Source organism: Macaca thibetana, chromosome 6 (assembly GCF_024542745.1).
Source record: "Macaca thibetana thibetana isolate TM-01 chromosome 6, ASM2454274v1, whole genome shotgun sequence".
Classification (NCBI taxonomy): domain Eukaryota; kingdom Metazoa; phylum Chordata; class Mammalia; order Primates; family Cercopithecidae; genus Macaca; species Macaca thibetana.
In genome coordinates, this window is record NC_065583.1 from 113,689,682 (window position 1) to 113,716,639 (window position 26,958).

The 26,958-nt window shown below is 37.3% G+C and overlaps 1 protein-coding gene across 9 annotated transcripts in view; it reads right to left on the reverse strand.

Moving 5' to 3' along the window:
* ERBIN (erbb2 interacting protein) overlaps window positions 1–26,958 on the reverse strand; it is a 150,026-nt gene that overhangs the window by 23,630 nt on the left and 99,438 nt on the right. For 7 of the 9 annotated variants that reach the window (XM_050793715.1, XM_050793719.1, XM_050793713.1 and 4 more), the window contains 5 exons: window positions 11,917–12,016; window positions 6,897–7,018; window positions 5,781–5,954; window positions 3,629–3,814; window positions 1,428–1,542 (listed from right to left, as the gene is read on the reverse strand). In XM_050793715.1, the coding sequence (XP_050649672.1) occupies window positions 1,428–1,542; window positions 3,629–3,814; window positions 5,781–5,954; window positions 6,897–7,018; window positions 11,917–12,016 (697 nt within the window). The remainder of the gene's footprint in view (window positions 1–1,427; window positions 1,543–3,628; window positions 3,815–5,780; window positions 5,955–6,896; window positions 7,019–11,916; window positions 12,017–26,958) is intronic. The other 2 variants (XM_050793716.1, XM_050793718.1) reach the window with 1 other exon arrangement.

Consider the following 26,958-nt stretch of genomic DNA (forward strand, 5'->3'; position numbering starts at 1 on the left):
TTTAGTTACTGACAAGGTGATATTATTATGTACTGCTTTCTAAGGTCAGTTAATTTCAGTGAATATGCTTTTCACCCATTTACAATTGGAAAAACTGATGATGAAAATATAATTTACAACCTTTTTGAACTTATCTGGGCAAGAAATTATTTCATACATATATGGAATTTTTTCCCCGTCCACTCTAATAAAAATAAGCAATTCAGTCAATCTACAAACATATAATTACCAAACAAATCAAGGAATTTTCAAAGGTCAGCTCTTCCTTAATGTTTTTAAAATGTTTCATAGACTTGTTTATGAATGGTAAACTCTCAATATGTGAGGTGGTTGTGTGTGTAGCAATTATATGAACAGAAACAGACAAGTGTTCATATTCCATAATGGGTAGTATAAAAAGTAGTATTTTTTCAAAGTAGTCCTAAAAGGTTGTTTTTTTAACTAACTCAATTCTAGCCAAATCATGGAAATAGTGTATATAGACATATCCATAGAAGATTATATGAATTAAGGATATCTTTGATGTTCTGAGATCTTAGGAGCACAGCTCAAGTAGTCCGGATTGTATTTACAGTTAACAGTAGCAAATGGGACTCTAAGTTTGATCTCAGTGTATTTAGGTTTTGAGCTCTTAACCGTTAAAATAGATGGTTGTTAGGTTCTTTCTTAGATACATTCCACTTCCTCCTCATCATGGGGGCTATTGTGACAATTAGATAATAACACGTAAAATATTTAGCACAGTAACTAAGCAATTAGTGCTCAACAAATTTTAGGTATCACTACTACAAGTATTATGAACCCAAGCTATCCAAGGGCCACCTTGATAATAAGTATCATCGATGCCATAAAGACAAACGGCTAAACATTTGAGGAAGATGATGTAAAGATACTCAGGTGCTGGAGGGGAGGGGTGAGGGAAGGGATAGATACCCTTCAAGATCTCTAAGAGTCTAAGATTGTCTTATATGAAAGAATGGCTGGCAGAGGTTGGACAGCGTGTAAAAAATGTTTTGCGATAGAATGAATAAAAATAAGGTACTGTGCTGAAAGATATATTATCTAGCCTATTTGATGCAAAATTGTTCATTAGCCTCATTGTATGTCAAATCAGATATGTACACATGGATAAAATTAACTCAAGGCTCACACAGCAGATAAGTGGCAGATATGAAATTACAATCCAGGCTTATGTGTCGGTAAAGTCCATCCTTTATAAGTAAATTTGCATGAGGAGAAAGAAAAGACTATCAAGGCCTTTCACTAAAAATGAGAGAGAGAGAAAGAGAACCTTTCAGAAAGCCAAGCTTAAAAATTTGTTTCTAAAATGTTTCAAATAACATAATATTGAATGAAATTTATTCCAAAAAAATTTATAAATTTATTGAGGCAATTTCTACTCTTAGTACTTTCCTTCAACATCTAACCTTTTTTGTTATTACTAAGTGCTACAACTTTTGGCTGGTTAATAGAGGTTTCAATTAACGGTGGTCGCATCTCCGCCATTTTCATCTCTTCATCAGAAGAAAGTTCTTCAGATTCCTAGTAAAAAGTGGGGAGGGGGATAAAAATTAAATTTTTGTTTCTTCAAATAAATATTAAGTCATAAGACTTTAAAGGGAAAACAAATATTATAAACATATATTAAACCTTTTCAAGATATTGCAATAAAACACAACTAGTCCTTCCAAGCCTGTTTGTACAATTTGCACCTCTATCCTTTTCATGGCATCATTATCCTAATCAAACATTAGGATACTGCTCCCTCTATTCCCTTTTTTATACTGAGATATTCACGTGCTGCATCTGCTATAATATTCTCACAACTATAATAACTTTCAACCATATATAGCTCTATGAATTAGAGTAACACTCTATTAAAAGCCTTTAGTGGCTCCTCAAGACAACAGAACATTAAGTCCAGACTTCTTAGCTTGGCTTTTCAGAGCCCTGTAATCAGGGCCCTATCTACTCTACCGATCTTATTTCATAATATTGCCTCTGACTCATTCAGTAACGTAAAATGTTATTTTCCACGTGTTCCAAATGCCATTCTTTTGCTCTCATAATTCCTTCCCCTTTCATTCCATTCTCCTGTATCTGTGAATTAAAATCTTCCAAAACACAGGTGAAATGCCCCCTTCTCCTTAAGGCAGCCATAAATCTTCCTTCTAAATTTTTGCAACACTTAGTACTTTTTTAACACACTTAGCACAGTGTATCCTTAATTATATGTGCTTGCATTCATTTAAATCCCTATATCCACTTATCCATTCTGCCACCTTACCTCCAAACACAGTGCCTTACACATAAAAATTACACTAAATGAGTCATAAGTTCACTGTAACAAACCTAATAATTTTTTCACAGCCTATGTTACATTAGCTTCAGTACATACCATAGTGTATTGAGTGATATTAACCATCTTTTTAAAAAAAAAAAAATTATTCCTGTTGTAAATGACAGCTCACGGATAACCAGGAAAAGAGATGGTGTGCTTGAATGCACTTTGAAATTTTAGGGATGAAGATGTCTTAACTTAAATAGCCACTTGTAGCTAGTATACACTGCAGTGAACAATGCAGCTATAAATCAGAAACACTTCAGATATTCATATTAAAAAGTTACAGCTTCACTATTTTACATTACCATTAGCAGCGTATGAAGGGAATATAAAATGGTGCAATCATTTTTTATTCATGAAAATATATATCCACACAAAAACCTGTACACAAAAATTCACTGCAGACTTACTCATTACACAGCCAAGAAGTGGAAATAATTCAAATGTCCATTAATTGAAGAATGGATAAACAAAGGGTGGATATACACAATGTAATATTATTCAGTCATAAAAATGGATGCTGTGTTGATATATGCTATAACATAGATAAACAAACACATTATGCTAAGTGAAACAAACCAGGCACAAAAGACCACATATTGTGTGATTCCACTTAAATGAAATGTCAAGAATAGGCAAATTTATAGCAGCATATAAAGTAGATTTTTGGTTGCCTAGCGCTGAAGGGGATAAAGAGTGAGGAGTAACAGGTAAGGAGTAGGGGATTTCTTTCTGGGGTGAGAAACATGTTCTAAAAGTGATTGTAGTAATGGCTGCACAATTTGGTAAATATACTAAAAGCCACTGAATTGAATACTTTAAATGAGTGATTTGTATGGTATGTGAGTTGTATCTCACATAAAGCTGTTTAAAAAAAAAAAGTTCCAGGTCTTATTGATCCACTAGAAGAAACTCCACATCTAAAACTGTCTCAGACATTCAACCAAAAAACCTTTCACATTCAAGGATAAATGCATAAATAAGTTAAATAACTGGGTATGCTTATAGTAGTCTTTTCATTTTTAAGCTACAGAAATAAAAGCAATTATGTATTTTACAGTAGCCTCGACTACCTATAATCTAATTCACATAAACATCTGAATACAAAGGGCATAATAATTTGTAAGTTTAAAGTGACAAATGAGTGATATTTTTGCAGATATGAAATTTCTCAATGATGAATGCATTAATATACTTTCTACAATCAATATCAGGTCTTTAGCAACAATAAAATATTAAATTGAAAGTTCTTATGATTGCTCCAAAATAATCATAAAATCATACCTCAAAAACATCATCATGGTTAACAATATGCTTCAAGTCCTCAGAGGCTTTCATATTTGCAGTCACTGGTAAACTCCCAGGACTAATCTCAGCTTCAGGTTCATTGATCTTCTGTATAGAGTTTCCTATCATATATTTTTCTCTTTCATCAACTTTGCTTTTTACTGTAGTAGTACTTTCTGAGGTCTAAGTAAAAGAAAATATAAAGAGCTCATATTCTTTAAAGTTTTATATGTATTTTAAAGGTTCAGATAAAAATTTGTAAGCAATTTGCCAACTTCCAATTCTGGGACTAATCTCAAACACGAAAACTTTAAACATAGAAATCTGTGACACTCACAGATAAAATGCTCATTTTAGGATCACGTGGCCCCCAAAGATCCATGAGCCACATTAAAATTTAAAAGTGAGCCAAGGTTACTTTCCTCTTAGAAACTGCAAGGCTTGTAAGTGTGGACAACTGAGTCACTTAGCTCAGCATACTCAACTCCGGATGGTTAAAATTGTTTTCCGCTCATTGTGGACTGAATAGTAACTCTAATGACATGTAAAACTTTTGTTTCTGTGATACAATAATGTGTATGTGGCAAAGTCCTAAAGGAATATACCATTTAGGAATTTGTGAAAGTTTCTGAAACATCCCAAGGAAATGAATGCCAACTGTCTGTCATTGCAATTACATTTAAAATGAGAATGGGGCAAAATGGATCAATATTACTGGGGGAAAAAAATTTCCATCATAATAATTTTTCTGGCATTCATTATGTTCTCTGTTCAGACAATGATTTTTTTAAAGGTTACGCTGACGCTACACTGCCAATTGGACATTCTATAGCCAGAGAGTGGTAACGACAGTAATTATGGACTTCACTGATTATTACAGTTTCCCAGTTCAGGTAGCTAAGAACAAAACCTTAAACTGGCAAGTGCAGTCATGTGGCACTTTACAACAGTGATATGTTTGGAGAAATTTGTTAGGTGATTTTTTTTACTCTGTGAACATCATAGAGTGTACTTACACAAACCTAGATGGTATAGCTTACTACACAAATAGGTTATATGTTATATAGCCTATGGCCCCGAGGCTACAAACCTGTATAACATGTTACTGTACTGAACACTATAGGCAATTCTGACACAATAGAAAGTATGTGCGTATGCAAACATATCTGAATATAGAAAAGTTGTGTTATGATGTCATTAGGCAATAGGAGTGTTTCAGCTCCATTGTATGTTTTTTCTTTTTTTGAGACAGTGTCTCGCTCTGTCACCCATGCTGGAGTGCTGTGGCATGATCACAGCTCACTGCAGCCCTGAATTCCTAGGCTCAAGGGATCCTCTCACCTCAAGTCTCCCAAGTAGCTAGGACTACAGGAGCATGCCACCATGCCCAGTTAATTTTTAAATTTTTTGTAGAGACAGGTTGTCTTGCTATGTTGCCCACGCTGGTCTTGAACTCCTGGCCTCCAGTGATCCTCCTGCCTAAGCCTCCCAAATAGCTAGGACAACAGGCACACATCACCAAGCACAGCATTTTTTTTTTAACTTTCTGTAGAAACAGTCTCACCATGTTCATCAGGCTGGTCTCAAACTCCTGGGTGTAAGCAACCATCCCACCTCAAGTCTCCCAAAGTGCTGGGATTACAGGGGTGAGCCCCCATGGCCAGCCATCTCCCTTATATTCTTATTTTTTGTTTTTGAGACAGAGTGTTGCTCTGTTACTCAGACTGGAGCACAGTGGTGCGATCTCAGCTCACTGCAACCCCTGCCTCATGATTCAAGCGATTCTCCTGCCTCAGCCTCCTAAGTAGCTGGGATTACAGGTGCCCACCACCACGTCCAGCTAATTTTTGTACTTTTAGTTGAGATGGGGTTTTACCATGTTGGCCAGGCTGGTCTCAAACTCCTGACCTCAAGTGATCTGCCTGCCTTGGCGTCCCAAAGTGCTGGGATTACAGGCGTGAGCCACTGCGTCCGGCCCCTTATACTCTTACAGGACCACCATCGTACGTATGTGAGCATGTTGACTGAAATATCATTCTGTGGTGCCTAACTGAACATTTAGAGTACGTGAAAAGGGTCACTATATCAACTGCCATTTAAAAATAAGAACTTGAAATAGGCTTTGGTTAATCCTTTTGAATTTTCTAACCTTCACACCCACATCTTTATTTGTATCTTGTTGGTCTTCATGTGGTTTCAGATCTCTTCCAGAGTCTTCATTGGTCTCTTCATCTTTTAATCTATGTACAATGGTTTGAACGGTTTTGACCATATTCTTAAGCTCATCTGGATATGGTGTTGGATATCTTTTTAAATTTCCCTCCTAGAGAAATAAAATAAGTGAAATATGAAGTACAAATATTTCTAATGTCAATCTCAAACAAAATTTAACCTACAATCCATCTGAATTACATTAGATATTAAGCTCATAGAGATAACTGTGAAGACAGATGATAGACTTTGAAGGTATTTTAGGCTTAATAAAAATATGGTTTTATAACAAAATAGTAAGACTTCACAGTAAATTTCAATGTTTTAAAAATTTTATCAGACTCAAATATTTCCATTTAGAGACATACAGTATGAATATTGCCAAAAATTGTGCCACTTAGCTTTGAAACAGATACACATTTTTCAGCTAGATATTCATCTACGTATATATAAAATTCAGATATTCATATATTTATGTCTCACATACCAAGAGCCATATTTTTCCAAGGTCAGCCTGTCATTTTCTGAGATTCAGCTAAGTTTGTATAAGGGGCAAATAATTACATTCATAAGTAACTCAAAAATATGTATTTACTACTCCTATCACTGTGATATGTTTTCAATTCCATAAAGAAACAAAATGTTCATAACAAAGAGTTCTTTATCTCTAAGATGTATAAAAATAAATCATTAAAGAAAGGGAAAGCGGAGAAAATCATCATTACAAATATGGTGGGGGGAAGTCAGCTAAACTGAAGTTAAACATAAAGGGCACTAATTTGAAATAAAGTGTTAGTCCACTTCTCTAGCCTATAATAACGTTTTCCTCTTATAGTTATATATACTATGAAATTTAGTTTTAAATCACACAGTTTTATATTGTTCCCACATTCTTTCATGTCTGAATATTTGGAATCAATAACACTTCAAGTAACTTGAGGACAAGGAATAAATCAAATACTTTTTTATATCCCCAAACATCATAGTATATATAGTACCAACTTAAATATCAGCAGACTTGTTTCAAATTTTAAAGAATAAAGAACAGACTCACCCTGGGAGGTGCCTCCCTTTCATCTTTGTCTTCATCACATTCAAATGCAACTTGAGCCCGCTGTTTCCTCTGTTCCTCCCACAAGGAAGGGTTAAAACTTTCATTATCTGATATAAACATAACTAGAGAAAAGTAAGAAACAAATAAAAACCTACTATATTTTACTGTAATTATGGAAAACTATCACTTGCTCATAATTTCTGTACGAGTTATGTTCATTACAATAAGTCTAAAATAAGTTAAGAATGGTCAATGCAAGAAATTAGAAATCCTAATGCATAGGCTGATTCTGGATAATGTCAATGTAAGATTTCTTTATAATGTCAATCACATATCCTTTCTTCCCTGAAGCTGATTCGTCTTGTTTTTTTACCAGAAGGGTTCCTGAAGAGAATCTACCAATGAAAACACCACAGATATATGGTTTTGGGCAGTGCTCTAAAAGGTGCTATGGTAGAAATGCAATTTCAACACTGTATTAAACATTATACATAACATGGATTATATACTAAGTTCTTACAATATATTTTCTATATCAAAATGTAAAAAAATGGAAATTTTAAGGTAAACCCAACACTTATATATTCTATCAGATATATAGGGTGAACATCCCTAATCCAAAAAATCCAAGATGCAAAAAACTCTAATGAGCATTTCCTTTGAGCATTGTGTCAGCACTCCAAAACGTTTGGATTTTGGCACAGTTTGAATTTTGGGTTAGAGAGGTTCAACTGATATGAATTCTGCAAATATTCCAAAGTCAAAAAAAAATCAAAACCTGAAACACTTCTGGTCTCAAGCATTTTGGATAAGAGATACTCAACCTGTAACATCAAAAGCAAAGATTTAACAACTCTCAGTTTTTTGTTATTATTAGGCATCTAAAAAATACATAAGGCTTAAAAATTAATTCATTCAGCTATTATATATCATTCCATAGAAGTTGTGCAATACAAAATAAAATCGCAATTTTTTTGCCCATTAAAAGAAAATGATTATCCCCTACTCAAAACAGAGATTACGAGTATCCAAAATGAGCTTTAAAGAACCCCAGAAACTCCTGGAATACCCAAATATAGTCAATTAGAATATTTCCACAAAAATAACATAATACAAAAACTTCTAATTATCATTTTTATTAAGCCTTTATTTGGGGCTTGCTTAACCTTTTAAAATCTCATATCCAAACTAAGGATGTCATGAAACCAAGTCTTACCAATGGGAATGAAATTCTTTAATTTAGCCTCTTCTTTGTTTTCATTACTCCATTCAAGATTTTTTTTTTCCTTATAATTGCTTTTTTTAATTGCTTAACACATACTCAATGAAGTAATGTATTTGTTTTCGTTCAAAACAAATGTGGAATGTGATTCAAATTCCTATTGACATACTTTTGTGGTATCACTGGAAAGGCAAGGACAGCCCAGCAGTTTCCAACAAAGTCTATTTTTTAACTCATATAATTCCCTCTCCCTTGTAATTTCAATCACCAGCTTGGCCCAGAGATTCCAATTAGTGTGTCTAAAGCAATTTTACACCAGAACTTATTCAGAAGCCCAAGGTAAGTTAACTTTTACCATGCTTCTCATTCTTGTCAAATTCTGGTCACTCACACTTTCTACTCTTTTTTATAAATCTCACATCTTTGAAGATTCAGGACATCAGATAGTATCACTTTCTATCCATTCTAGAGGCTACTCAAACTGATCACCCAGGTATAGACTTACTGAGGACTCTAGTATTTTGGCTACAGATTTTTCTCTCCACCTAAGACCTGCTAATATCCTGAATGATGTCAATACGGGATGATAAGCCCACCACCTCAACACTACAACTTTATATTCCTTGATGTCCTCAATCCCAATGTCCCTATGCATATCAGCTAAATGATTCACAACCACAGTCATATTCAGGACTTTTCCACCTCTTTGACCACGACGCCTGTTCTTCCAAATCACTCAATTCCTTATTACTGCTGGTAAACTTTCAGTTCCTTAACTACCTTTCTTTTGCTCCTTGTAAAATCACTCTAGGTTTTACTTCCTTCTCTATTAAGCTTAGATTTTATGATACATTAATTACTACGACTTCCCTGAAATGCCCTTACCCCAACTTCCAGAGGCAACTTCCACTTCATTGTAAAAAGAAATGCGGCCGGGCGCGGTGGCTCAAGCCTGTAATCCCAGCACTTTGGGAGGCCGAGATGGGCGGATCACAAGGTCAGGAGATCGAGACCATCCTGGCTAACACGGTGAAACCCCGTCTCTACTCAAAAAAAATACAAAAAACTAGCCAGGCGATGTGGTGGGCGCCTGTAGTCCCAGCTACTTGGGAGGCTAAGGCAGGAGAATGGCGTAAACCCCGGAGGCGGAGCTTGCAGTGAGCTGAGATCCGGCCATTGCACTCCAGCCTGGGCAACAGAGCCAGACTCCGTCTCAAAAAAAAAAAAAAAAAACAAATGCAATAAAAACCCTCAGACTCATATTTCCACTAATATCCTGCTTTCTTAGCTACAAATGTATTGTTACAAGAAGGCATACTTCCTTTTCTCTCTGATTAAGACTGATTCCTCTACCTAGGCCCAAGATCTCACCCCTACTCTTGCACATTTATTCATCACTATCTACCTTTAGAATCTTTCTTTTTTCCTTCTTCTTTTTTTAAATCTTCCCACCTTCAGAATCTTGAAGGCAAGAATTTTTGCCTTTACTTAGCTCTAGCACAATACCTGTCACAAAGGTGGGATGAAAAACAGAATTAATTGTGAACAGTGTCTACTTCTCTCAAATTGGTATAAAACCCAAACACAAATACGTAATATTTTTTGACTCATCTATTTCTTGGAGGCACTAGGATAAAGACAAAAGCCTTTCTTATAGTTGAAAGGAAATTCATTCACCTTGTTTAGTACTCTGTGTATAATATCCATGAGACACTTTAGGTGACAAATGAACTCTAAGAGGACCCAGAATATCATAATTGATACTGTATTTCAAACTTTTCTATTAGAAACTCTTCAAACAAATCTCAAAATCAAAAATTAGTAGTGGCAAGATTTTGCTACTTCTATTCTTCCTATCAGAAATAAATGTTTTACCTGAATTGTGATCTCTTTTCAAATTAAACAGGAAGGGAATAAATTACAATGATAGAATAGAAAAAGAAGGCAAGGTAGATTTGAATCATTAAAGTAGAAATCAGTATGAGAAGAAATCAAGGCACGAATATACCTATGATTCTGACAGTTTAGAGCAGAATGAGTAAACTTTTTCTATAAAGGGTCAGATAAATATTTTAAGCTTTGGGAGAGGCAACTAATGATAACAGCATCTATTTTGGAAGATTGTAAAGATGAGAAGTTATGGATATATAAAGTGCTTAGCATCGTGTCTGACTCAAATTGGCTATTATTTTTACATTGCTATAGCAGCTTTAGCTTTGAATTACTGAAATGGAATAAAAACTTATTTAACTTATATTCCAGAACTAGTGCTAAACTATTAGAAAACTCTTTACTTTCTATAGGATAATTATTTCTTGCTCTCTGCCAGAAGCAATAAAAGACTTGCTTTGATAAGTTATTATTTCATGGGTATAATCTGATGACTTGTATTTATATGTAGCAAAACCTGTTCAGCTTTCTAATCCAATTAGAAGATTTGTGAGATAACTAACGTAAAGAGCTTCATTCACTGGAGGTTCTACAGTTAAAGCTTTGAGAATAGGTTTACAAAGAATCTCTCTTCCATGTATTTAAATTCACCCATAATCTCCAAATTTAGCAATACAATAAAATATGGAAGTATGTTTCCATAACAAAATATAGTATACTTAATATTAAGCTGTCAATAGTGATCACTGTTTTATGTGAACAATAATTTCATGAATTAGAAATTAAGTTAAAAATAGAAATGCAAACTCTGCTTATGCTGTAAGCAGTGCCATGTGGGGAATTACAATAAATACTCGAATGCATCAGTAGCTAAGTTTTTTTGTTTTATTCACTAAAACTTATGTCTCAATTTCCTACTTTTCTTTGTCTCTGAAGATGATTTCTGGAAAATAGGAAGTAAGGGTAAGCATCCTCTAAATAATGTTATAATCAGCTATGCAATATACTAGATAATTGTTCTTTTACATGAGAGGACAGAATACTAGCATAAGTATCCCTTATCTGAAATGCTTGGTTCCAGAGTGTTTTGTAGTGAACGAATGTGGATGTGCTCCAAAAGAACTATTATCATCATTTCAAGATAAGGAAACTGAAGTTCAATAATCTATTTAACTTGCCTGTGGTATAGTTTATAAATTAAGACTGATGATTGAAATGACTGATTTACATTTTTTCTTCAGTGTTTCTATGTATTAAGAATTAATTTATAAATAATTTCAAACGACAGGTATTTTCACTGGTGTCAGAAAGAAGATACATAAAAATTATAGTTACTTTAAGTGTAATATAATAAACACACACACACACACGCAGAGAGTAAAACATATACTAGAAACAATTTGCTCGTTAGTCTAAAAGGTTGTCGCACCATAATCTATAAAAAACATCTGTGCCCAGTAGTAAAAGGTATATTCCCCCTTGTCAGGCAAAATAAAAGAATTTAAGAGTAGCATTTATAGTCAGAGTTCAATAGATTATGCTGATCCAGTGTAGATCCAAGTGTAATATTAAGTTCACGAGTGAAGAAAATATTTCCTGGTTTAATAATTCTTATCACATAACACTTAACATTTATTCCTAGCATACAGCTAAATGTTTTTAAGTTACCAATTTTAACACTGTGGTTTAATTTAAAGGAATCATTTAAGGAAGCATATGCTACAATTATACCTCTAAATTCAACCCCTGAAATCGTGCCCTATTTTTCCATTATTTTGAAATGAACTTTTTTGGTCAATTCTCTAAAGTCCCATCAAACTAGTAAAAGTCTTCGAGACTTAAAGTTCACTTCCCACCTTTTAAATTAGTATGTGTTTTTAACAAGAAAATAGATTATGAAATTCCTACCATCCTCAGTCCTTGGCTGTTGAGGGAACATGTAGTTGGTAAGCACCATTTTCTGGGTCTCTGAATCAGTTTCTTTTTGAAGAGGTATCAGGGGTTTGGACTAGAGAAGGAAAATAAATGCTTAATTTTCAATAACCCTAATGCAAATACATATTCAGCAATTCCTCTGCATAAGTACATACCACTTTTTCTATAAAATATCAATGTGTAGGTTACAAACAAATCTAACTATATACAATAATACTTTAGGCATTGATTTGAAACCATATTAAAATCCAACAAATAAAATTTAGTTTTTAGTATAAAGTAAGTAAATCAAGTTAATGAAATATCAAGTTTTAAAAGATTTCATATACTAAGTTTACCCACAGTCCATTACTTATTAACACAGTGATATATTTAATAAAGTTATAAAATAAGCCTTTCCATTATATATTATTTTGCCCTCTCTAGTATTCCCCTTCACTAAAATGCTTTTGGAAAAAATTACTTGGAAGGGTTAGTCTGGTTATCTAAATGTTTATTCTAGTTAGCAGCTGAAAAGAGAAAGATGAAAACAATTCATCACTGAGGAAAAGAGAATGATGATTCTCTTCATGAAAACAATGATGAAAAGAGAATGATGAAAAAAAGCTTCTCTTTCTTCCTCTTGTGCACTCGTGTATCCCATCTACAGTAATGACACCAGTAAGTCACTCAGTGGTGGAGCCCCCCAGGAAATTTGGACCTTCTTTTTTCTTATGATTTTTTCCTTAACTAGTTAACAAATGTTATCCATCTATTTTTTAATATAATTAATTCTTTTTGCTATTCACCTAAAATCCTACCAATAAAAGCCTTGGCTGACTCCAGACGGACAGAGAACTACGCAATTCTCCCCTCACATGCGACCCTATTACTTAATTCTTTGCACCTACTCCTGTGAAAACCTTCCAGCTAGTTAATTCCATCCTGTAATCTTACTCCCATTCAAACATTCCCCTCTGTTCCTCAGCAAACAAAAACTGCCCTACATTTCAAATTCCTGAAAAATTTCCTTGACCCTCAGATAATGGAAATGGTAGCTCTACTCCCTTCTCAAAGACAGTGCTTCCCTCAGGCCTCAAATATAGGGGTTAATTTATTCTCTCCTACCTCATCCGCCCCAAGTCAGGAGGTGAGGGTAGTACTTACAATGCTGTGACATCATTCCTCCCCTATCCTCAGATTTAAATTCCTGTTCCTTTGAGGCATTTATAACCCGTACCTTCCATAGTCAATCTCCTGTCCTATTATGTACTGGCCTCTTGGTGGTACTCATCTATTCTTGGCTCTTTTACACCAAATTTTTCCAAAGTCATGGGTAATTCAACATATACAAAACACAGATGACATTTCCATACTTTTGGCTTCTCAGCAGATGAACAATGTGTGAGAAGAAAAAATAAGTGCCCTTAGATGAGCATTTAAAAATTATCTGGAAGGCTTTTAAAAACTTATCGCCCTGAAAATCTTCTAAAACTGTTATAATTGTTGCGTAACTCTGTGACTATACTAAAAATCACTGAATTGTATCCTTTAAAAGGGGTTCATTGTATGGTACATGAATTACATGTCAACAAAGATGTAATAAGAAACCTAGTCACCTGTTATTTATGAGGCACAGAGACAGAAAAAGGAATTGAGAACAGTGTATCTGGCCTCTCAGTTCCCTGAACACCCAACTTCAGAGATCTTTAATCCGATTTCATTTCAGATATTCTATTCCTATGCCACAATTCCTAAAATATCACCTGTAAATATTCTTCTCTGAAATATAAAAATGACTCATTCAATGAATATTTACTAAGAGCCTTTTATATTGCAAAGCACTATGACAGGCTCTGTGTACAGAGTGGTGAGCAAAGCATGTTATCTTTACTGACTTTGTAGAGTTTATGAGAGGAAGAATACAGGTAACAAAATAGGCAACTGCAATTGTAATTTCAAGTGTAATTACAGAGTAGACAGGGTACAGTATGCAGGGAGAACATATAGGAGGAGAAATTCACTTCCCATTATCTTGAATGATTAGCAAAGCATTCCTGAAAGAAAGTCTAAGGTGAGGATAAGACGGTAAGAAGCCAGGTAAGAAAGAGAAGGAAGAATGTTCCAAGAAAGCAGGACTGATTTGGAGAAATGAGAATGAATGTGTATGGGATAGAGACAAAGCCACAAGGCGAGCAGGCTCTTGAGGCATATAATATAAAGAAAAAAGAAACAATGAAAAGGTTTTTAAGTAGGTTAGTGCTGGGATCAGATTAAAGAATCACTCAAATTACAATGTGGTTCAGAATGGGTAATAAGGGATTGGAACTGGGAGCAACACTGGAGGCATAGACCTATTAGGAAGTTAGCTCAACACTGTCAGCACTGTTTGAAAAGAACTGTAAGATAAGACAAAAATGAGAACCACAGATTATTTATAATTTTCTTTTTCTTTTCCTTTTTTTTTTTTAAAGAGAATCTTGCTCTGTCACCCAGGCTGGAGTGCAGTGGCATGATCATAGCTCATTGTAACCTAGAACTTCTGGGCTGAAGCAATCTTCCTGCCTCAGCCTCCCAAGCAGCTGGTACTACAGGTATGTGCCACCATGACTGGCTATATATATATATCTTTTAAGAGATGGGGTCTTGTTACGTCACCCAGGCAGGTCTCAAACTCCTGGCCTCAAGTAAGCCTCCTGCCTTGACTTCTCAAAGTGCTAGGATTACAGGTGTGAGCCACCATACCCAGTCTGATCACTTTAGAATCCTTTAGTAGCCACACATTTTAAAATGGCAAAAAAAGATGAAATTTTGATAATGCATTTAACTTTACATATTCAAAATATCATTTTAACATATAATCAAAAAAATTATGAACATGACCATATATATTCTCTGTTAATACTAAGGCTACAGACACCAGTGTGTATCTTACACTCACACCAAATCTCAATTTGGACCAGTCCCTTGACACTAGTGGCTATGGTACTGGACAGTGCAAGTCTTAAGTGAAAGATGATGGTGAACAGTATTTAAGGGAGTGGCAGTAGGGATAAAGCAAAATACACAAACACTTGAAGATGTTTAAGATTCAATAGGGCTTGTCTATGAACTGGACTGAAGTACAGGGAAAAACAGTAGTTAAGGGTTGTATTTCTAGGCCTCTGCCTCCATCAAGTATTATTTACCAAGCTAAAGAAGCTGGGGGGTGTGGGAGAAATATATTTGGGGCAGAAGATGGGGCAGAAGATGGTATACTCAATTTTGGGCTTATTGAATTTGAGACATTTAGGTGGCAATGTTAAGCAGGAATTGAGCTATATGAATGTGAAGCTCTGGCACAAGAACTGGGCTGCAGATATTGTTAGGAATAATGAGGATACAGATAGCAATTTCAAGACAAAGTATGGAGAAATTAAAGCAGAGCCTAGGGTAACCATGAGGAGCACAAACATGTAAGGCACAGGCAGAACAAATATGTCTGAAAAGGAGACTGAGGAGCAGTCAGGCAAAAGGACAACCAGCAGAGTATGGTAACACAGACATCATGCAGCTCTCCCACTCCACTGCTCTCACAGTACTTGCTGATCACCCTCAGCAAGACTACTAATACCCTGACCTTTTAACATTCTTCCCACCCTTTACTCCCTCTTTGACTACCCTTTTGTACCACACTGTATCTTAAACCACTTTCTTGCCACAAACCAAGACCTCCTCACTGCATTATTCTTTTCTTGCACCTGTCTTGGCAAAACTACAGCCCAAAATCCTTCCAGTTGTGTGCTTTCTCTATATTACATTGCTGAGCAAATTAGTATCACCACAAACTTGTGGAGTGATTATTAATTTGTACTCATATTAGTGTACTGATACTAATAATACTTCAACCAGGCTCTACATGCTACCTGAAAATCCTTCTATGTTTCCTAAATTGTACTCTGAAAATATCTTCCCTAAAAAACAAACAAACAAACAAAAAACAAGGATTCAAGAACAGCTACGAGGTTGTGCGGGGTGGCTAACGCCTGTAATCTCAGCACTTTGGGAGGCCGAGGTGGGTGGATCACGTGAAATCAGGAGTTTGAGAACAGCCTGGCCAACATGGTGAAACCCCGTCTCTACTAAAAATACAAAAAGCTAGGTGTGGTGGCAGGCCTGTAGTCCCAACTACTCAAGAGGCTGAGGCAGGAGAATTGCCTGGACCCAGGAGGAGGAGGTTGCAGTGAGCCAAGATGGAGCCACTGCACCCCAGCCTGGGAGACAGAGTGAGATACTGTCTCAAAAAAAAAAAAAAAAAAAAAAAAAAAAAAAGGACAGCTCTGAGTATGGAAAATTCTATATTCTAAGAGTATTATAACGTACACTATTTCCTCTCCTCCCTTTCACAAACGTCACACCCAACTCCCTCCAACAGGCTGAGAATTCCTGTCATAGCTTTTCTATCATTTTCTACCCATTATCCAACTGCTTCTCTTTTTTTTTTTTTTTTTTTTTTTTGAGACAGAGTCTTGCTCTGTCACCCAGGCTGGAGTGTGGAGTGCAGTGGAGTGATCTCGGCTCACTGCAACGTCCACCTCCCGGGTTCAATCAATTCTCCTGTCTCAGCCTCCTGAGTAGTTGAGACTACAGGCACATGCCACCATGCCCAGCTAATTTTTGTATTTTTAGTAGAGACGGGGTTTCACCATATGGGTCAGGCTGGTCTTGAACTCCTGATCTCAGGTGATCCAACCGCCTAGGCCTCCCAAAGTATTGGGATTACAGGCATGAGCCACCGCACTTGGCCCTCATATTCTTAATCTTACTCGTCACACAGCTTCTTTCCAACAACCTGTAAACATGCTCTCCAATATTAAAGGATCCCTGCACTTTTCCTGCTGCTAGCTATCAATTTCTTTACGTTCCATTCCATTTTCTTCTCATCCAACCTTCTTAAAGAGTAATCGGAACTGGGTGGAGCTCACAGCAGCTCAAGGAGTCCTGCCTGTCTCTGTAGACTTCACCTCTGGGGACAGGGCACAGCTAAACAACAACAACAACAACAACAACAACAACAAAGCAGCTGAAACCTCTGCAGACGCAAACGACTCTGTCTAACAGCTTTGAAGAGAGCAGTGGATCTCCCAACACGGAGGCTGAGATCTGAGAACGAACAGACTGCCTGCTCAAGTGGGTCCCTGACCCCTGAGTAGCCTAACTGGGAGACATCCCCCACTAGGGGCAGACCGACACCCCACACCTCACATGGTGGAGTACACCCCTGAGAGGAAGCTTCCAAAGCAAGAATCAGACAGGTACACTCGCTGTTCAGAAATATTCTATCTTCTGCAGCCTCTGCTGCTGATACCCAGGCAGACAGGGTCTGGAGTGGACCTCAAGCAATCTCCAACAGACCTATAGCTGAGGGTCCTGACTGTTAGAAGGAAAACTAACAAACAGGAAGGACACCCACACCAAAACCCCATCAGTACGTCACCATCATCAAAGACCAGAGGCAGATAAAACCACAAAGATGGGGAAAAAGCAGGGCAGAAAGGCTGGAAATTCAAAAAATAAGAGCACATCGCCCCCTGCAAAGGAACGCAGCTCATCGCCAGCAATGGATCAAAGCTGGACGGAGAATGACTTTGACCAGATGAGAGAAGGCGGCTCCAATCCATCAAACTTCTCAAGAGCTAAAGGAGAAATTACGTACGCAGTGCAAAGAAACTAAAAATCTTGAAAAAAGAGTGGAAGAATTGATAACTAGAATAATTAATGCAGAGAAGGCCATAAACGAACTGACAGAGATGAAAGCCATGACACGAGAAATACGTGACAAATGCACAAGCTTCAGTAACCGACTCGATCAACTGGAAGAAAGAGTATCAGCGATTGAGGATCAAATGAATGAAATGAAGCGAGAAGAGAAATCTAAAGAAAAAAGAAGAAAAAGAAATTAACACAGCCTGCAAGAAGTATGGGATTATGTAAAAAGACCAAATCTACGTCTGATTGGGGTGCCTGAAAGTGAGGAAGAAAATGGAACCAAGTTGGAAAACACTCTTCAGGATATCATCCAGAACTTCCCCAACCTAGTAGGGCAGGCCAACATTCAAATTCAGGAAATACAGAGAACACCACAAAGATACTCCTCTAGAAGAGCAACTCCAAGACACATAATTGCCAGATTCACCAAAGTTGAAATGCAGGAAAAAATCTTAAGGGCAGCCAGAGAGAAAGGTTGGGTTACCCACAAAGGGAAGCCCATCAGACTAATAGCAGATCTCTCGGAAGAAACTCTACAAGCCAGAAGAGAGTGGGGGCCAATATTCAACATTCTGAAAGAAAAGAATTTTAAACCCAGAATTTCATATCCAGCCAAACTAAGTTTCATCAGTGAAGGAGAAATAAAATCCTTTACAGATAAGTAAATGCTTAGAGATTTTGTCACCACCAGGCCTGACTTACAAGAGACCCTAAAGGAAGCACTAAACATGGAAAGGAACAACCGGTACCAGCCATTGCAAAAACATGCCAAAATGTAAAGATCATTGAGGCGAGGAAGAAACTGCATCAACTAACGAGCAAAATAACCAGTTAATATCATAATGGCAGGATCAAGTTCACACATAACAATATTAACTTTAAATGTAAATGGACTAAATGCTCCAATTAAAAGACACAGACTGGCAAAATGGATAAAGAGTCAAGACCCATCAATTTCCTGTATTCAGGAGACCCAACTCACATGCAGAGACATACATAGGCTCAAAATAAAGGAATGGAGGAAGATCTACCAAGCAAATGGAGAACAAAAAAAAGCAGGGGTTGCACTACTAGTCTCTGATAAAACAGACTTTAAACCAGCAAAGATCAAAAGAGACAAAGAAGGCCATTACATAATGGTAAAGGGATCAATTCAACAGGAAGAGCTAACTATCCTAAATATATATGCACCCAATACAGGAGCACCCAGATTCATAAAGCAAGTCCTTAGAGACTTACAAAGAGACTTAGACTCCCATACAATAATAATGGGAGACTTCAACACCCCACTGTCAACATTAGACAGATCAACGAGACAGAAAGTTAACAAGGATATCCAGCAATTGAACTCCTCTCTGCAGCAAGCAGACCTAATAGACATCTACAGAACTCTCCACCCCAAATCAACAGAATATACATTCTTCTCAGCACCACATCACACTTATTCCAAAATTGACCATAATTGGAAGTAAAACACTCCTCAGCAAATGTACAAGAACAGAAATTATAACAAACTGTCTCTCAGACCACAGTGCAATCAAACTAGAACTCAGGACTAAGAAACTCAATCAAAACCGCTCAACTACATGGAAACTGAATAACCTGCTCCTGAATGACTACTGGGTACATAATGAAATGAAGGCAGAAATAAAGATGTTCTTTGAAACCAATGAGAACAGAGATACAACATACCAAAATCTCTGGGACACATTTAAAGCAGTGTGTAGCGGGAAATTTATAGCACTAAATGCACACAAGAGAAAGCAGGAAAGATCTAAAATTGACACTCTAACATCACAATTAAAAGAACTAGAGAAGCAAGAACAAACACATTCAAAAGCTAGCAGAAGGCAAGAAATAACTAAGATCAGAGCAGAACTGAAGGAGATAGAGACACAAAAAAACCCTCCAAAAAATCAATGAATCCAGGAGTTGGTTTTTTGAAAAGATCAACAAAATTGATAGACCGCTAGCAAGACTAATAAAGAAGAAAAGAGAGAAGAATCAAATAGACACAATAAAAAATGATAAAGGGGATATCACCACCGACCCCACAGAAATACAAACTACCATCAGAGAATACTATAAACACCTCTACGCAAATAAATTAGAAAATCTAGAAGAAATGGATAATTTCCTGGACACTTACACTCTCCCAAGACTAAACTAGGAAGAAGCTGAATTCCTGAATAGACCAATAACAGGCTCTGAAATTGAGGCAATAATAAATAGCCTACTACCCAAAAAAAGTCCAGGACCAGATGGATTCACAGCTGAATTCTACCAGAGGTACAAGGAGGAGCTGGTACCATTCCTTCTGAAACTATTCCAATCAATAGAAAAAGAGGGAATCCTCCCTAACTCATTTTATGAGGCCAACATCATCCTGATACCAAAGCCTGGTGGAGACACAACAAAAAAAGAGAATTTTAGACCAATATCCCTGATGAACATTGATGCAAAAATCCTGAATAAAATACTGGCAAACCGGATTCAACAGCACATCAAAAAGCTTATCCACCATGATCAAGTGGGCTTCATCCCTGGGATGCAAGCCTGGTTCAACATACGCAAATCAATAAACATAATCCAGCATATAAACAGAACCAAAGACAAGAACCACATGATTATCTCAATAGATGCAGAAAATGCTTTTGACAAAATTCAACAGCCCTTCATGCTAAAAACGCTCAATAAATTCGGTATTGATGGAACGTATCTCAAAATAATAAGAGCTATTTATAACAAACCCACAGCCAATATCATACTGAATGAGCAAAAACTGGAAAAATTCCCTTTGAAAACTGGCACAAGACAGGGATGCCCTCTCTCACCACTCCTATTCAACATAGTGTTGGAAGTTCTGGCTAGGGCAATCAGGCAAGAGAAAGAAATCAAGGGTATTCAGTTAGGAAAAGAAGAAGTCAAATTGTCCCTGTTTGCAGATGACATGATTGTATATTTAGAAAACCCCACTGTCTCAGCCCAAAATCTCCTTAAGCTGATAAGCAACTTCAGCAAAGTCTCAGGATACAAAATCAATGTGCAAAAATCACAAGCATTCTTATACACCAGTAACAGACAAACAGAGAGCCAAATCAGGAATAAACTTCCATTCACAATTGCTTCAAAGAGAATAACATACCTAGGAATCCAACTTACAAGGGATGAAAGGACCTCTTCAAGGAGAACTACAAACCACTGCTCAGTGAAATAAAAGAAGACACAAACAAATGGAAGAACATACCATGCTCATGGATAGGAAGAATCAATATCGTGAAAATGGCCATACTGCCCAAGGTAATTTATAGATTCAATGCCATCCCCATCAAGCTACCAATGAGTTTCTTCACAGAATTGGAAAAAACTGCTTTAAAGTTCATATGGAACCAAAAAAGAGCCCACATTGCCAAGACAATCCTAAGTCAAAGGAACACAGCTGGAGGCATCACGCTACATGACAAAAAAGAAAAAAAAAAAAAGGGGGGGGGGGGGAGGGGGGGGGGGGGAGGGGGGGGGGGGGGGGGGGGGGGGGGGGGGGGGGGGGGGGGGGGTTCAAACTATACTACAAGGCTACAGTAACCAAAACAGCATGGTACTGGTACCAAAACAGAGATATAGACCAACGGAACAGAACAGAGTCCTCAGAAATAATACCACACATCTACAGCCATCTGATCTTTGACAAACCTGACAAAAGTAAGAAATGGGGAAAGGATTCCCTATTTAATAAATGGTGCTGGTAAAATTGGCTAGCCATAAGTAGAAAGCTGAAACTGGATCCTTTCCTTACTCCTTATACAAAAATTAATTCAAGATGGATTAGAGACTTAAATGTTAGACCTAATACCATAAAAACCCTAGAAGAAAACCTAGGTAATACCATTCAGGACATAGGCATGGGCAAGGACTTCACGTCTAAAACACCAAAAGCAACGGCAGCAAAAGCCAAAATTGACAAATGCGATCTAATTAAACTAAAGAGCTTCTGCACAGCAAAAGAAACTACCATCAGAGTGAACAGGCCACCTATCGAATGGGAGAAAATTTTTGCAATCTACTCATCTGACAAAGGGCTAATATCCAGAACCTACAAAGAACTCAAACATTTACAAGAAAAAAACAAACAACCTCATCAAAAAGTGGGCAAAGGATATGAACAGACATTTCTCAAAAGAAGACATTCATACAGCCAACAGACACATGAAAAAATGCTCGTCATTACTGGCCATCAGAGAAATGCAAATTAAAACCACAATGAGATAGCATCTCACACCAGTTAGAATGGCAATCATTAAAAAGTCAGGAAACAACTGGTGCTGGAGAGGATGTGGAGAAATAGGAACACTTTTACACTGTTGGTGGGACTGTAAACTAGTTCAACCATTATGGAAAACAGTATGGCGATTCCTCAAGGATCTAGAACTAGATGTACCATATGACCCAGCCATCCCATTACTGGGTATATACCCAAAGGATTATAAATCATGCTGCTATAAAGACACATGCACACGTATGTTTACTGCGGCACTATTCACAATAGCAAAGACTTGGAATCAACCCAAATGTCCATCAGTGACAGACTGGATTAAGAAAATGTGGCACATATACACCATGGAATACTATGCAGCCATAAAAAAGGATGAGTTTGTGTCCTTTGTAGGGACATGGATGCAGCTGGAAACCATCATTCTCAGCAAACTATCACAAGAACAGAAAACCAAATAGGTGGGAACTGAGCAATGAGATCACTTGGACTCGGGAAGCGGAACATCACACACTGGGGCCTATCATGGGGAGGAGGGAGGGGTGAGGGACTGCACTGGATACCTGATGTAAATGACGAGTTGATGGGTGCTGATGAGTTGATGGGTGCAGCACACCAACATGGCACAAGTATACATATGTAACAAACCTGCTCGTTATGCACATGTACCCTAGAACTGAAAGTATAATAATAATAAAATCTAAAAAAAAAAAGAGTAATCAACATTATGTGATTCCATTTCATCATCTATATATTCCTTAAACTTCTTCAATCTGGGTTTTGACATATACCTCTATAATTACTTTAGCTAATTGCCACATATAATGGATATTTTTCAGATTTAATTTGAACTGACTTCTCAACAGCATTTATCTTATTAACAATAACTTATTAACTTCTTTCTTCAGGCCAGTTTCTTCACTCTTAATTGAGACCATCATCATTCAGTTCTCCTTCTACTTCTATGGCTACTCTCTTTAAGCCTCTTAGTCTACTGCCATTCAAATGTTGGTGTTCCTCAGGATTCATCCATCACTAACATTTTAAAAGTTTTTTTAATATAATTTTATATAATTCCTTTTGAGAAACAACAAAAGCTATGAAACCATTCCCTAGAAAAAGTTAATTAAGATCATAGGCTGAACACCAATGTGTATTTCTTCTTGTGCCACAAATCTTTTTAAATAAAGTGAATACATTTTTACAAATAAGCACAAAGAATAAACCTATAATAGTACTGAAAAAAGAAAATGAGGACTTCAGGAGCAATTTTGAGAAATTTCTGAACGTTAGAAATTTTTAAATAGAGAAACCAAGAGCACAGAAAGCATACAGAAGAAAATGAAGTTAGGTTCATGGTCACCAGCGTGTTCTATACATAGCTACTTGGATATACAAAAGGTACTTCTAAATCAACATGTTTAACTAGAACTTAACATCGTCCCATAAACGTATTTCTTCATTTGTGGTTAGTTTTCCTGGGTGTGGCAACATTATCCACCTAGTCACTGAAGCCAAATCTCTGACCCTCATCTTTGCTTTTACTCTCTTTTCACATACATGCATTCTTCATGCTCTATTGATGCAATCTTTTAAATTATTCCTCAAAAATACCTGCTCTTCCCTCAGCTCTGTTTCATTACTTTAGTTCAAGGCAACATATTCTGTTGCCCAGAGTATGACAATGTCCTCCAACTCAGTCTCCCCTGCCTTCATGCTTGGCACTAACCCCTGATGAATCCATCTTCCACCATGCAGCCAAAAAGGCCTTTCTAAAATATCAATGAGATCAGACTATTTGCCTGTTCAACATTACACTGGTTCCCGTATTATCCTATATGTGTCATAAAAATCACTTCTTTTATACTGATGGCAGATATGAATAATTGATCATGACTAGAACGATCGAATGTCCATTTGGCCTGAGACAGACACAATTTACACATGTTGTTCTCATGTATTTATCAATGGAGCCCCTTTCACTCCCCCAAAAGTGTCCTATTAGGGACAATAAATTACACAGCCACCCAAATCACAGCAATTTTCCACTAGCTTGAATTTAAGTCAGAATCTGCAACACAATTTTTCAGGAAGCCACTCATAATTGATAAGAGAACAAGATTTTTAAAAATCTTATTTGCCATCCTTGAGATATAATACAAGTTTCTCTGCATGGCATACAAGATCCTCCACCAACTGATCTCTATCTGCCTTTGTAGCCTCGTTTTCTACCTTTTCCTTCTCACTGTTATACTCTTGTCACAATGACCTGCTTGTAGAGTTATGGAATATACTACGCTGCTTTGCACCTAAATGCTTATGCTCATGATATTCTTCCAAACCAGAACACTGTTCTCTTTTTTTTCTTTAAATCCTACACCTAGTTGGTCATGGTGGTGCAGGTCTATAATCCCAGATACTCAGAAGGCTGGGGTGGGAAGATCACTTGAGCCTGGAAGTTTGAGATCAGACTCGGCAACACATGAAAACCCAATCTTAAGGGGGAAAAAATAGACAAAAAATCCTATTCCTCTTTTTTATTTGAAAAAACTTTATCTTACAGATAGAATCTTGCTCTGTTGCCCATGCTGGAGTACAGTGGCAGGCTCACAGCTCACTGTAACCTTGAACTCCTGGGCTCAAAGGATCCTCCAGCCTCAGCCTCCTGAGTAGCTTGGACTTGTACAGGCATGTGCTACTCCACCTGGCTAATGTTTTAATTTTTTTGCAGAGATGGGATGTTGCTATGTTGCCCAGGTTGGTCTCAAACTCCTGGCTTCAAAAGATTCTCCCACCTCAGCCTCCCAAAGCTCTGGGATTAGAGGTGTGAATCACCATACCCAGCCCCATTCCTCTTTTGAGAGATAATTCAGGCATTGCAGGCATTTCCTCCTCTTCAGAAATTCGCCTTTACATCCCTCGGTTATCTTCCCCATCTTTGATCCTAAAGCTTAGTCCTATTAAGTCTCTTAACCACATTTTATTAAAGTAACTTTCTAAATATTGTTCTTCCCACCTTAAACTGCCTGGCACAAAGCAGTTGTTCAATAAATGGTTCTTGAGAATCACAAAATGGATGAGGGAATTAATAAATAATTGTTCTGCTCACGCCTTCAGCAACTCATGAAAATTATATTACTGCATGTACTGTTCTACATGCCAGAGCAATTTATTTTCATAAACGTTAAATAGTAGAACAGTTTATTTTTATAATTCACAATCAAACCTCTGTATACCTTCTCCTCTACATGTCATTCTTTCAAAGCAAAATTATTGCTTCATATGGTAAGGGTAAGGGAAATTTTCTAGCCATACCTGATTTGTTTTACTCAATATTCTGTCAAACTTTGAAGAACAAAGACTCCTACATATAATTTTTGTTTTAAATCAATTGGAGAAGTGTAAATAGAATGAAAGAACACTGTAAATATGAAGAAACTGTAGCAGATACTTGGTTAATTTCATTAAAATGAATCATCTGGTATAATTTGCTGGCATTAATTTGTCCACAAAAGTGCTACTGCAGGCCAGGCACGGTGGTTAACACCTGCAGTCCCAGCACTGTGGGAGGCTGAGGCAGGGGGATGGCTTGAGTCCAGGAGTTCGAGACTAGTCTGGGCAATATCATGAGATCTTATCACTACTAAAAACGTTTAAAAAAAAAAATTTAGCTGGGCGTGGTGATACGCACTTGTGGTCCCCCAGCTACTTGGGATGCTGAGTCGGGAGGACTGCTTGACCCCAGGAGTTGAAGATTCCACTGAATCTTAATTATACCAGTGTACTCCAGCCTAGATGGCAGAGCAAGACCCCGCCTCAAAAAAAAAAAAAAAAGTGCTACTCTACTAATAGAATTAGTCTAAGAGTTCCTCAAGATCAGGAGGTACATCTCATTCATTGTGAAGTTAGTAAATGGCATAAGATGGGGTCCAGCAAATGTTTTCTGAATCTAGTCGCAAAATTTCAAAACAAGTTTAAACATATACTATTCAATTAAGAGAAATCAGTTCCACATATAACAGACACAGTAATTGCCTGTGTTAAAAAGCTCCAATAAGGCCGGGCATGGTGGCTCACACCTGTAATCCCAGCACTTTGGGAGGCTGAGGTGGGCGGATTACCTGAGGTCAGGAGTTTGAGACCAGCCTGGCCAACATGGTGAAACCCCGTCTCTACTAAAAAAATACAAAAATTAGCCAGGCATGGTGGCACACGCCTGTAATCCCAGCTACTCTGGAGGCTGAGGCAGGAGAATTGCTTGAGCCCGGGTGACAGAGGTTGCAGTGAGCCAACATCATGCCACTGCACTCCAGCCTGGGTGACAGAGCAAGACTGTCAAAAAACAAAAACAAACAAAAACCTCTAATAACGGCAATGTATCATCATTTTAATATTCTCTCTAAATTTGCAAAGCAGGTAAATAATACAGTCTTATTCATAACCATAGATTAACATAAATTTAAGGCTTTTGGGATAACAGTAAGGGCTAGGTAAGAAACGGGCCCCAAGGCACGGTGTGGTGGCTCACGCCTGTAATCCCAGCACTTTTGGGAGGCTGAGGCGGGCGGATCATGAGGTCAAGAGATTGAGACCATCCTGGCCAACATGGTGAAACCCCATCTCTACTAAAAATACAAAAATTAGCTGGGAGTGGTGGCGCATGCCTGTAGTCCCAGCTACTCAGGAGGCCGAGGCAGGAGAATTGCTTGAACCCGGGAGGTGGAGGGTGCAGTGAGCTGAGATCACGCCACTGCACTCCAGCCTGGCAGCAGAGAGAGACTCTGTCTCAAAAAAAAAAAAAAAAAGAAAAAGAAAGAAAAGTACAGCATGGAACAAGACAGAACAGAACAGAGAAGGATACCCAGTTAAAAAGTTATGAAGAATCCTTGTGGGTTTCTTTACTGCATTAACACCTCAGGGCTGTTAATATAATCCAGAATTAGAATACAATACAGTTTCCCAAGAAAATTTGGCTGCAGAGTTCATAAGTATCATATGAGACCAGTGTATCCAACACTGGG